The sequence below is a fragment of the Ipomoea triloba genome, chromosome 3 (assembly GCF_003576645.1).
Source record: "Ipomoea triloba cultivar NCNSP0323 chromosome 3, ASM357664v1".
NCBI lineage: Eukaryota > Viridiplantae > Streptophyta > Magnoliopsida > Solanales > Convolvulaceae > Ipomoea > Ipomoea triloba.
Window position 1 is genome coordinate 20,108,964 of NC_044918.1, and position 12,932 is coordinate 20,121,895.

The 12,932-nt window shown below is 29.8% G+C and overlaps 1 protein-coding gene across 1 annotated transcript; it reads left to right on the forward strand.

The window, feature by feature from the left end:
• Window positions 1-7,492, forward strand: LOC116013038 (pectin acetylesterase 8-like). Its single transcript, XM_031252700.1, has 14 exons — window positions 1-264; window positions 4,207-4,279; window positions 4,558-4,605; window positions 4,701-4,783; window positions 5,099-5,222; window positions 5,330-5,409; window positions 5,618-5,704; window positions 5,917-6,041; window positions 6,141-6,201; window positions 6,333-6,386; window positions 6,491-6,568; window positions 6,789-6,873; window positions 6,997-7,131; window positions 7,377-7,492. The coding sequence occupies exons 1-13, from the start codon at window positions 1-3 to the stop codon at window positions 7,029-7,031; spliced, it is 1,197 nt and encodes a 398-aa protein (XP_031108560.1). The 3' UTR covers window positions 7,032-7,131; window positions 7,377-7,492.
• The last annotated feature ends 5,440 nt before the right edge of the window (window positions 7,493-12,932 follow it).

A 12,932-nucleotide genomic window follows, 5' to 3' on the forward strand; every position in this document is an offset into this window, starting at 1 on the left:
ATGGCCCATGATATCCCATCCTCGTCGAGCTCTCATGATCCCCCACCACTCAACCTCCACGAAAACACAGACCTATCGACCACCATACCGCCTCACAACCCAACATCCACCTCTCCAACAACCAATACCCAACAACTAGAGGAAGCTTATACGGCTCTTGATATCAACGAACCGGGTGGACTTGACCTGGACTTCGACGACGACTCTGTTGCCACAGTTGATCATCGTTTCGCCCTTGTTGGCCGCCTCATTACCGAAAGGATCGTGAAATGTCATTTAGGGTGTGTTTGGAAAGTAGGAAAATGACTTCTAGAAAATGTTTTCTGAAAAAAAATGAGTCATTTTCGGGAAAAATGAGTTCATTTTCGGTGTTTGATCTACTCTGGAAAACTTTTTGTGTGTGTTTGATTCATTTTTCGGAAAATGAGTAGAAATGTATAATTATGTATTTTTATTATTTTATTTAAAGTATAAAAATATATAAACTAAAAATATTTATTAGAAATTAGAAATAAACTTTTTTTTTTACAAAAAAACATCGCACGAAGCCATTTTCCAAAAAAATAAGCTCATTTTCCGTGGTCAACGGAAAATGTTTTCCGTTGACCACATTTTCCGGATGTTGCCAAACACCAAAAGCCCGGAAAATGATTTCCGGAAATCATATTCCAGGTTACCAAACACACCCTTAATGGAATAGATTTATTTTGTTATTATTTAATAAAGAATAGAATTTCGTGTAATAAGTTACTCCCTTTGTAATGGAATAGTATTAGTTATTTTTATTCCATTAAGAATAACTATTTTTTTATTAATAAAAAAGTACCCTTATAAATCTATCATATAAATACATACATTTCTAGGCCTCTTTCAAGCTCATACAATTAATTGCACTTATAATATAATAATTTGTGTAATTGTATATGGATCTAAATATTCTTAAAATATTATAAAAAAATTAATACTATATGGCGCACGGGTGAAAATACTAGCTAGTTTTAATAATAATAAAAAATCTTAACATTATTTGATCTCTGATCTCAAGATGGAATATGTATGTAGATGTATTATACTTTTTACGGAGAAGTATCATCATGAATTCATACATCATTATCTAAATGTTTATTGCTATCCCTTGAATTGTTAGGTTACGTTTCCATCTCTCAACATGCCATCTTTATTGTATATATAAATATATCAAATAATCCTCTTTTCATACCCAGCAACTCATCTAGTTTGCAGATTTCCTTTTATTCAAAATAAATAAATAAACTATTGTACGTATTTTACTCCATTGGGTAATACGTGTGTGAAGTACAACTGCTATGCATTGAAGCTATGCAATAGTACTACTTGATTTGCAATGGGAAGTTGTTACACGCCAAAGTTGTTGCTTATCATTTCTTGAAACATCCAAAATGACATTTTCAAATTGTAGTGGTAAAAATACAAGCATGCAAACCATTTTTTAGAGCACTACCCAACATATATCAATTTTCTAGCCACATTTTTTAAGAAAAGATTTTAGAGAGACCATGCATCCGTCATATTTCTCGATCATACAACAAGAATTGAAGTATGGATACAAAAGAATCGTATACCCAACAAGGCCCATATTTTTAAACTATTAAACATGGTCCACCATCCACATCTATAATAGCCTAACACTTCCCAACATCCCAACAAGGATGAATGGATGATTAGGTATTTTTATGATCATATCACAATTCGTATCTAGAGATTTCAATCCAATTCGAAACTAGTATGGTTTATGGTGTGTGTACATATATATTAGTAAAAATATAAATTTTTGTAGTGTGTTAGTTGTATGTTATTTTTATCATTTTTTTGTATAAATAAATGTCACAATCAAATTTAATCTTATTATTATTATTATTATTATTATTATTATTATTATTATTATTATTATTATTATTATTATTATTATTATTTTAACAAAAACATGAGCTCTATTGAATATCAAAACGTTTATGTACATAGGCCCCAAAGTGACCCGGCTCAACTCAACCTCCTAACAAGGTAAGGCTCACAAGAGCTACAAAACACAAGTATAAGTTCATACACCATAAGCTCAAGGTCTCCCACTTCCTAACTCATAACAAACAAGTATTCACACAAATCCTACACATCCGGCCTAGAGGTCAAACCATGCACCTCCTAGTTGAGTTTAATATTTTATATGATTGCTATATGTAACAAATTTATAATGAGGAATATACAAATATCTAATTGTATAATATAATAACGTACAAAAAGTATTATTTATATTATAACAAATTTATAATGAGAAATTGCTAATTGCTAATAAGTGTATACCATGTGAACTTTTTTTTTTTTTTTAAACATGGTTCATCATCCACATTCATAATAGCCTAACACTTCCCAACAACGATGAACGGATGATTAGGTATTCTTATGATCATATCACAATTCATATCTAGATATTTCAATCCAATTGGAAACTAGTTTGGTTTATGGTGTGTGTGTACATATATATTAGTAAAACTAGTTTGGTTTATGGTTTGTGTACATGTATATTAGTAAAAATCTAAATTTTTGTAGTGTGTTGCATGTTATTTTTATCTTTCTTTCGTATAAATAAAAGTCACAATCAAATTGATTTATATAGCTAAGGCCTAAGAGAAGTTTAGTGGTATGTAGTCCTTAATTTAAATAGCAAGTAACAAAGGCTATAATGGATCCATTACTAATTTTGGACTATAATAATGTACAGAAAAAAAAATACCTAGATTATAATAATATGAACATTTTACAATTCAAAGCACGCAATAGAATTAGACCCGCTGATGAATAGCCTAACATTTCCTAACAATGATGAATAGATTATTAGGTATTCTTATGATCATTTTTTTTTTTGTTTTTAAACTAGAGACATCCATACTATTTTTTTTAAAGATTACTTTAACATAAATAAATATGCTACTGAGGTAAAAGTCATAAATAGAAGAAGAATTTATTTTAAATTTTTTGAGCACTACTCAGACTTTATTAAAAGTCAATGCTCCACTCGGGCTCAAATATGTAATCTATCATTTGGAAAAATCACAAATATATTACTTGACCACAAGTTATTTTGCTTTTCAATTAGTACTTAAGTTTATATAGAAACTAATTAAGGCTAGGGTGCCTAGCTAATTGCTAAGGAGTGTATACATAGTGCATGTGTTTTGTTTTTGTTTTTTTTTTTGTTGTTTTTTGTTTTGTTTTGTTTTGTTTTTTTTTTTAACATGATCCACCATCCGCACTCATAATAGCGCAACCTAATAACTACACTTCCCAACAAGGATGAATGGATGATTAGGTATTCTTATGATCATACCAAAATACATATCTAGAGATGTCAATCCAATTCTAAACTAGTATGATTTATGGCGTGTGCGTGCAATCTAAATTTTTGTAGTGTGTTGTATGTTATTTTTATCTTTCTTTTGTATAAATATAAGTCACAACCAAATTAATTTATATAGCTAAGGCCTAAAAGAAGTTTAGTGCTATGTAGTCCTTAATTTAAATAGCAAGTAACAAAGACTATAATGAATCCATTACTAAGTTTATTATATTGATGGCTATAATGGAAGAGCCAATTGGTAAATTTTAAATTAGTAATGCTTGAGTCTTTTTAATTTAAATTATTTGAGATCAAATTTTATTAAGTATAATTTCGTATTTGATATTTAAGTTTTTTTTTATTTGAAATTTAATCTTTATTATTGAGTTTAGTATTTTGTATGATTGCTACATGTAACAAATTATAATGAGGACTATACAAATCTTTAATAATGTAAAAAAATATCTATGTTATAATATGAACACTTCACAATTCAAAGCCATAGAATTAGACCCACTAATAAATATATCATAAGTTACTAATGTCTATTCATAAAAGGAATGAGTAGTTAGGGCTATAAGTTTGTTACAAGGTGATTTGTAGAGTTACGTTGTAGCCCCTAAGAGGCTAGGATAGGATGCTATTAATCAGTGCATTCTTAGCATTAAGTTTGGTTACCGTTAATTTTTTTTTGTTTGCCATACCCTTGCTGGCGGTCTGGCCTATAAATACTGAGGTTTCTCCCTTTGGATCTTTCAAGCTTCTACGTCAGAGCAAGCCAACTCTCCTTTGGATCCTTTCAGGCTTAACAAATTTCTTTGGTTCTCACATATTAGAGAGTGGAAATGAAGAACTTTGGAGAAATACTGCTAATACTTATTGGCACTTCTCTTGCTCTTCTAAATGCCTGTAAGTATATATTTCTTTCATTTTATTGCCTTTAATAATTGCATGAATGAACATAACAACGGGAATGATGATTTTTTTCATTTGTATATTTTTACTTACCATGTTTTACATTATTTATTTATTTATTTTTCTTTTTTAATCTCCTTTTCTAATTATAGTGAGCGCAGAAAGGCCTCTTGCAACTTTAGATACCTGCTGCTATTATTATTATTATTATTATTATTATTATTATTATTATTATTGAAGAGTTGTGCTAATTAAAATATTTTTATTTTCAGGTAATGATAATTTAGTGAATCCAACTTTTGTTAAGGATACCAGTGCAGGTAATTCTTCTATTAAGAACATTATAATATTACAAAATAAATATTCATACATGTATAAGATAATGAGAACTTATATCATTTATTTATTTTTGTAGTTTGCTTAGCTGGAAATCCGGCAGCATACTACTACTCAAAAGGATTTGGAGAGGGCGTTAATAATTGGATTGTGTATCTTCGTGTAAGTCTTTAAGAATTTTCATTAATTTTATTATTAGCATGCATTGCCACAAATTTTGAAGTAGTGGACGGATTAATTATAAAAACTTTTTAAAGTATAGTATACAATATTTGGTTTGTATATAATTGAGTATTAGCCCTAGTATTCAAATAACAAATGTATATATCTATTTTGTATGTTGTATGTTATATTATGATTACTTGTAGTTAAAAAGTAGTTGGGTAAATTGCACTCGTTAGTTAATTCAAATTAAAATTTTGAATGTATACACCTATCAAAATGTTTAATAATCCGTTTCTGAAACCACGATTGTAGGAGGGAGGATGGTGTATGAATATCACTGATTGCAAGGATTACATTACACGAAAAGGTGTTGACACCAACCCCAAACCTGTAGCTCTTCGAAATCTTTTAAGCAACCAAAAAGAAAAAAATCCTGGTAAATAGCAAATTATATGGTTAACATTATTGTTTAACTTCATTTTAATTAACTACTCTTTGTTTTGTGCTTCTAATTGAGAAACTTCTATTTTATGAAACTTGTAGACTTTTTCAACTGGAATAGAGTTGATGTTAGATATTGCGATGCATCGTCGTTTACCGGTAATTCCGAAATAATCAAAAGTGTATGACCTCAACTTTACTCATTTTAAATTAGAATTATCAGTCTATGTATTATGATTACTTAATTAGTTAGGCATGTTATATACCTAATTTTTTTTTTTTTTGAAAACATATACCTAATTCATTTGCTCTGCACTTGATTACAAATATAACCACATTAATTAAATTCTACTTTGGCTTAAAAGGAACACATACTTTGCCATTTTTCAGGATACTAAACTGTATTTTAGAGGAGCAAAAATCTTCAACGCTGTAATTCAGGAGCTATTAGACAATGGAATGGGAAGTGCAGAAAATGTAAGCATTTTTTATTTACAAAGCAAACAAGTGTTTAATTTACTTAATTGTTTGAAAAATCATTATCTTGACATATATTATTTGTTAAATTAATTGTGTGTGTGAATTTGTATTATGTCATTTTGTTTTTGTGAGTGGTCATGGGCATGTTCATAGTTTATAAATTAAACAATAAAGTTGCACCTAATTTTGAAAACCTAAATTATCTATAGGCTCTTTTAGCCGGTAGTTCAGCCGGGGGAGTGGCAACCGCGATCTATTGTGACAAATTTCGACGCCATTTTTCTAACACTTCTCGAGTAAAGTGTCTTTCGGATGCTGGATATTTTTTCCTATCGTAAGTTTGTTATACCCTACATATCAAATTTAATTGACTGAGCTTTTAATAATATGATTAATTATAAGTACTGAATTTTACATGTAAAATTTTTAACAGGAAAAAGCACGATCAAGAAAACACATTTCTGTCCATGTTTGATGGTTTGATCAAATTACATGTATTATTCCTCTTAAATATTATACTTTGTTAAAATGATCTCATATTTTCTCCATTACTTTCAATTCCAAATTAACGCTTGCTTTTACTGTATATCCTACATATGCAAATGTTACGTTTTTGGTTAACTAGGGATCCAAAAATGCATTGCCTACGTCTTGTACGTCGAGATTAAGTGCAGAAATGGTAAGATTTAACAGCTTGGATGCATGTGCTAATAGCTTCATTTCATTTTTTACTTCAAAGAATTGAAAAATAGTGTAATAATCAATGTTGAATTTTTGTTGTAGTGTTTCTTCCCACAAAATTTTCAAGCTGACATTCAGACACCCATCTTTTTTTTAATGTCGGGCTTTGATCAGATTCAGGTTTGATTTTTTTTTTTTCAACAATATAATAACCTTTATAATTAAGAATTTGGAATTGCACCTTAGCTTTGTCAATATCATTTCAAGCAAAAAAAAGAAAAAGTTATTTCAAGCAAACACACCAATCTAACTCCTTTATTTACACTTTGTTTTTTTTTTTATTTGTTCCTAATTATCATGGGCCAATTTCTTTCATTATGCTCTTATGTATGTATTACAGATCCAGTATACAATGGTATCAAAAGAATTTTATGCATGTGCTATAGGGAGGAACTGTTCTTCGAATCAAATTAAGATCATGCAAGGTTTGAATCAATAAATGTTTATTCTCTGTATATAAACATTTTAATCACTTAATTGATGATGTTTATATGATTAACAGTTATTGTTCAATTTTGACTTGTTATAATTTCATGTTATGATTTCAGAACTTAGGGCTGAGCTCTTGTCTTGTTTTGCCTGACCACCACAATTCAAAAAAAGGAATTTTGATTACCTCTCAGTATGCTCATACTCAAGCTTTAAGCCCTTCTTGGAATTCTCAAGCAGCCGGAACTGGGGAGGTAATGAGACAATTTTTTTTTTAATTTTTTTTAAAAAAATAAAAAAAATTCGCTTATTGATATGATTAATATATCATTATTGGCGTCATATACATATACTAGCTATATGGTATAAATTATGAGCATACTATGCAGGTAATTATTAAATTTTTTGAAAATTAAACTTAGAGTACGATGCCTTTCATCATTCTAATTGATATGCACCCTTCTTTTTCGTTTTTGTTTGTTTTTTTTTTTTTTAACAGACTATTGAAAAGCTGTTCAGGGACTGGTATTTTGATATCAAGACTGTTCATGTGATCGATGATAACCAATGCCCGTACTATAATTGCTTATTGAATTAGGCCGGGTCTGTAAGAAAGAAAAAACAAACTGCTGTGTTTTTAAATATCTGTTGCAGAGTACTTGAAAACTTTAATTTAGACCAGTATTTATCATTAGATTCGCATTTTGTTTGCTTATCTATCATTTAAATTTAAATTTTCTAAAAGTTTGTTTTCATATAAATATAGTGGGAGGGAAACAATTTTATCTAGAAAAGTAATGATTGATTGAATCAAGAAAGTTTTATCCATATAATCACCAAAATTAATTTACACTCAAAATAATGCTTATTTTCCAATGTTTTAAATAAGAGTTAATATCCAATATAGTCCTCGACGATAGTGGTTTTACTCAATTTAGTCTTAAATGATTTTTTGTGCTCAATTTAGTCATCGACTTTGATGATTTTACCCAATTTAGTCCTTTGTTAAAAATTCTTTTAGTGAACGGTTAGAAATAGGGTCTTAATGGTAATTTCTCATCCTTCATCCCATTTGGGATGATTCCTTCTTCTTCCCCTTATTAAGATTCACGCAGAAATGGAAAATTTCGTACCAAATCAAACTTCAACGCTAAATAAATAAATACAAAGTAAATAAATATTTGGGTACGAAGATTTTACATTTCTGCTTGGATCTGAATAAGGGGAAGAAGATGAATCATCCCAAATAGGATGAAGGATGAGAAATTACCATTAGAACCCTATTTCTAACCGTTAACTAACAGAATTTTTAACAAAGGATTAAATTGAGTAAAATCATCAAAGTCGAGAACTAAATTGAGTACAAAAAGTCATTTAGGACTAAATTGAGTAAAACCACTATAGTCGAGGACTATATTGGGTATTAACTCTTTTAAATAATGGCAAAAACTTGTGTGAGACCGTCTCACCGTGAGACGGGTCGGGTCAAGATGCAAATGTAATACTTATATGCACAAATGCCATACTTATATGCTCAAATGTAATACTAATCAAAATAAAATGTAATACTTATTTTGTCATTTTGGCTCCACCAACTTTCAACACCTATGAATTCCACCAACACCATAAAATATTAGATAATTTAGAGATTAACACGCAAATTAGGATTAGGTAAATCATCTAATTAATTATAATATACTTAATTTCTTTACTCTATTTCAAATAAAATATATTTAGCAATTATTAACCAAAGTAAAGAAAATCAAATTTATATTGATCACAAATTATATCATCTATTGGAAAATAAGCTTCAATATGAGAATTAAATATAATCAAATATGCACTCATCAACTCCCCCGCACTTAACCTTTTGCTTGTCCTCAAGTAAAGGCAAGGAATAAATTACAAATCATAGCATTAAAATTGTTCATACCCAGCTCCCTCCTTGCACAACCTATCAAACAAAAAATCCAATTTGTTTCAACTTGATTCAAGAATCATCTTAGCATGGTACACAAGTTTCATTCTTAAGCCAATAAACAAGCACCATTATCATTTAAGTGCGTGAAAATCAAGTGTGCACATACTAAGTTGAGTTTGTGCAAAGGTTGGCATTTGAACTAAGTTCCATAAGCTTGTCATTCATACTCCCACTAGTTTATTCTAAGATTGAATGCTAAGATCAAGTAGGACTTGTATTAAGTTTATAATGGGGCTAAGGGTTAAGGTTTAACAAAGAAGGGTATAGAAATCAAAAAGAGAGAAATTTTCACATTTATTCACAATTTGGGATTAGAAGAGATAAAAATTTTAGGAGCATTTTACAAATGAGAACAATACAACATTTTTTTTTATAGTAGGGATTAAAATATAAAAGAGTGAAATATAAATTTTTTACCTTTATTCTTCAATTTTTTTTTCTTTTTCGTAACTTTCTCTTCTTCTTCTTCTTCTTCTTCTTCTTCTTCTTCTTTTCTTTTTTTCCTTTTTCATTTTATACTTTTTTCATATTTTTTTCTTTCACTCAAATTTTGACAAAACTTCATATTTGCATGATAAATGTTGCTTACAAAATCAAAACTCCATTTTAAATCTCTTCAACAAAAATGTTAAGAATAAATAGTAAATTCTCTCAAGAGTTAAGGAAAATATTTTTTGGGTATGGTTACGGATTAAATGACAAGGTTACAAGAAAAGTAAATGCAGCGGGGCTTAACAAAAATCAAAGGAATCAATGGAGGTAACGAGGGTAACATAAATAACGGGTAGGTTTGAAGGCTCGGGGCTAACAAAAATGACTTAAATCATTTCTAAGCCTGAAAATCTTTGAGTCTTACTTGAGGAGTAATTAGGCAAGTTCTAGTAAATCAACCAACACCGGTTTTCACATAAACCTTCACTAGCAATGCATAATACACTAGATTAAGAATTTATCTAATTTATTAGTGGTTAATAAAGATATTGGCAAGGGAATAGATCGATCAATTGCATGTTACGCCTTGAATCATCCATCACAAGTTAAATTTTACAAGTTTCACCAAAACAAATCACCAACCATCAAGGAGACAAATAATTACAATTTCAAGCTTAGATAAGTAATTTATTCAACAATTAAGCGTCCTATACATACTAGCTAGCTATATGGTATAAATTAGTTTTTAGTATGCATGCAATTATTAATTTTTTTGAAAATTAAACTTGAGAGTTGCCTTTCATCATTCTAATTGATATGCACCCTTCTTTTTCGTTGTTTTTAATAGACTATTGAAAAGCTGTTCAGACACTGGTATTTTGATATCAAGGATGTTCATGTGATCGATGAAAACCAATGCCCATATTATAATTGCTTATTGAATTAGGGACCGTAAGAAAGAAAAATAAACTACTGAGCTTTTAAATATTTGTTGCAGAGTACTTGAAAACTTTAATTTAGACCACTATTTATCATCAGATTCACATTTTGTTTGCTTATCTATTATTTAAATTTAAAATTTCTAAAAGTTTGTTTTCATATAAATATAGTGGGAGGGAAACAATTTTATCCAGAAAAGTAATGATTGATTGAATCAAAAAAGTTTTATCCATATAATCACCAAAATAAATTTACACTCAAAATAATGTTTATTTTCCAATGTTTTAAATAATTGAAATAGAAACTCATTTCTAGATTTTATGCATGCATGCATCCACTAATTTGTAATATTAACATTGAAAAGATATACATTGAAGAAACGATTATACTCATACAATATGTGAAAGTAGAATTAAAATTGAAAAGATAAAGATTATAGTAAAGAGTTGAAATGTGGAAATATAATTAATATTGGAAAATAAAGATTATAATGAAGAGTTGATATAATTTGATGTACTACTCACTATGATTTCATCAATAGATTAAAAGTTAAAGACAATCGATTTCACTATCTTAGTTGAATTGCAACCTTTTACATATTTTCACATGAAATATTCATACCCATTCAATATGATATTTTTCAAAGAAAATAAGAATAAAAAAATATAACATATATACTCTCAAATAATTCTCAAAAGTAATAAGTACTCCATGATAAGTATGGAGCCCCACAACAATCGTTATACCCTGCACCACGGTGCACATAGCAATGTGCACCATATACGTAAACGACGTCGTTTCGATGTTAGTGGACACGGACGCGAATGACTCTAGGGAATTCATTATCTATAATACACATAATCATTATCTAGAATACACAGAACGTTTGCCTATAATACACAGAATGTTTGCCCAGAATGCACAAAATATTGACACAAAATACATAGATGTTAGTGGGCGCGGACGCGAATGACTTCAGTGAATTCATTATCTATAATACACATAATCATTATCTAGAATACACAGAACGTTCGCCTATAATACACAGAATGTTTGCCCATAATACACAGAATATTGACACAAAATACACAGAACTCATCATCCTAACATTCGAATGCACAAACACATTACAACCTGTGTTAATAACATGAATACACATAATATTGACACAAAATACACAGAATATTGACACAAAATACACAGAACTCATCCTCCTAAACATTCGAATGCACAAACACATCACAAGTTCACAACATGTGTTACTAACATGAATACACAGAACGATTGCCTAGAATACACAGAACGGTTGCCTAGAATACACAGAATGATTGTCTAGAATACACAGAATATTAACATAAATATAGAGATCGGCCGAAACGGGAAACGTGATTTCCGAAAAAACGAACGATCAATTTACAATGCTCAAAACGACGTCGTTTACGTACGTGGTGCACATTGCTATGTGCACCGTGGTGCACGGTATAATTTAATAACTATAATAATTTTTTTATTTTACATTATTTATTTATATAATAAATATTTAATTTTGTAATAAATTTAATAAAAATTACTAATGATGAGCTTACATATAAATTCTCTATATATTTTGTTCCACATCACTTGAAAACACAAAGAATACGCTTAAATAGCTTGGGCTATCATGCTAGTATGTTCGGCACAACAATATGCGATTGTGCGTTGCAAGGCACAACAATGTGCACTCGAATGGAGAAACTTTGTTCTAGAAGAGACAAAAATATGCACTCAAAGAAGAAAAAATGTGCACGGGAAGAAGGAAAATAATACACACTAAAAGATAAAAAAAAAAAAATTAACTTATGCAAAATTACCATAGTGCCACCGAGTAAGATTCAACTTTCTACACTAGATCAATGGATGACATTAAACCTTATTTTTCACCTAAAGAAACTTTCGCATATGATATGTTATGTTATATATAACGTTTAAGTAATTTTTATTTGCACACTTACAGATGTTGCTCACAATTTTAACACATTTTACTTACACTCAAAGTTTGGGTTATTTACAAAAATATCACTGCCTATGTTTTATAAATTACATTTGATTCATGGATATTTCATATGGACAGACTCAAATTAGTTCATATTTCTACCCTGGACAATCGTTCTCACCAGAGTCTGCTTTCGACGCCAAGGGAGGAAGAAGGTAGAAGCTGTGATCTGTGAGTTCACCCAAACGCCAAGAAGCTGCTCACGTACGCATGTCTTCTTTCGACGCCAAGGGAGGAAGAAGGTGAAGATGTGAGAAGGCCAAGATCTCGACTCCAAGATCCCTTGCTGTTAAATAAATCACGTTGCTGTTGTTAAATATTAAAATTCTAATACCTAATTACCTTAAAGTCTAAAAAACATCTATAAAGTTATAATTGATTAATTTAATTGTTAATTGTATACAACTTTAAACAATTACAATTTAAAACTTAAAAGTTAAAACACATTTTCACAAAAAATTGAACAATTTAGGGGTTATTCGTCAAAACGACGTCGTTTTGGCAAATAACCCTTTTAAGAAAAAATCGGGGTTGAAATGATTCAGTCGGCTAAGTCGCCGCCTAGGCGCCCGGCAGCGGAGGAGGCCGATATCGGCATTCCTCAACGCGGCCGATTGCCGCCTAGCGCGATTTTCGCAACTACACACACACACACTTAATTATTTATTTAT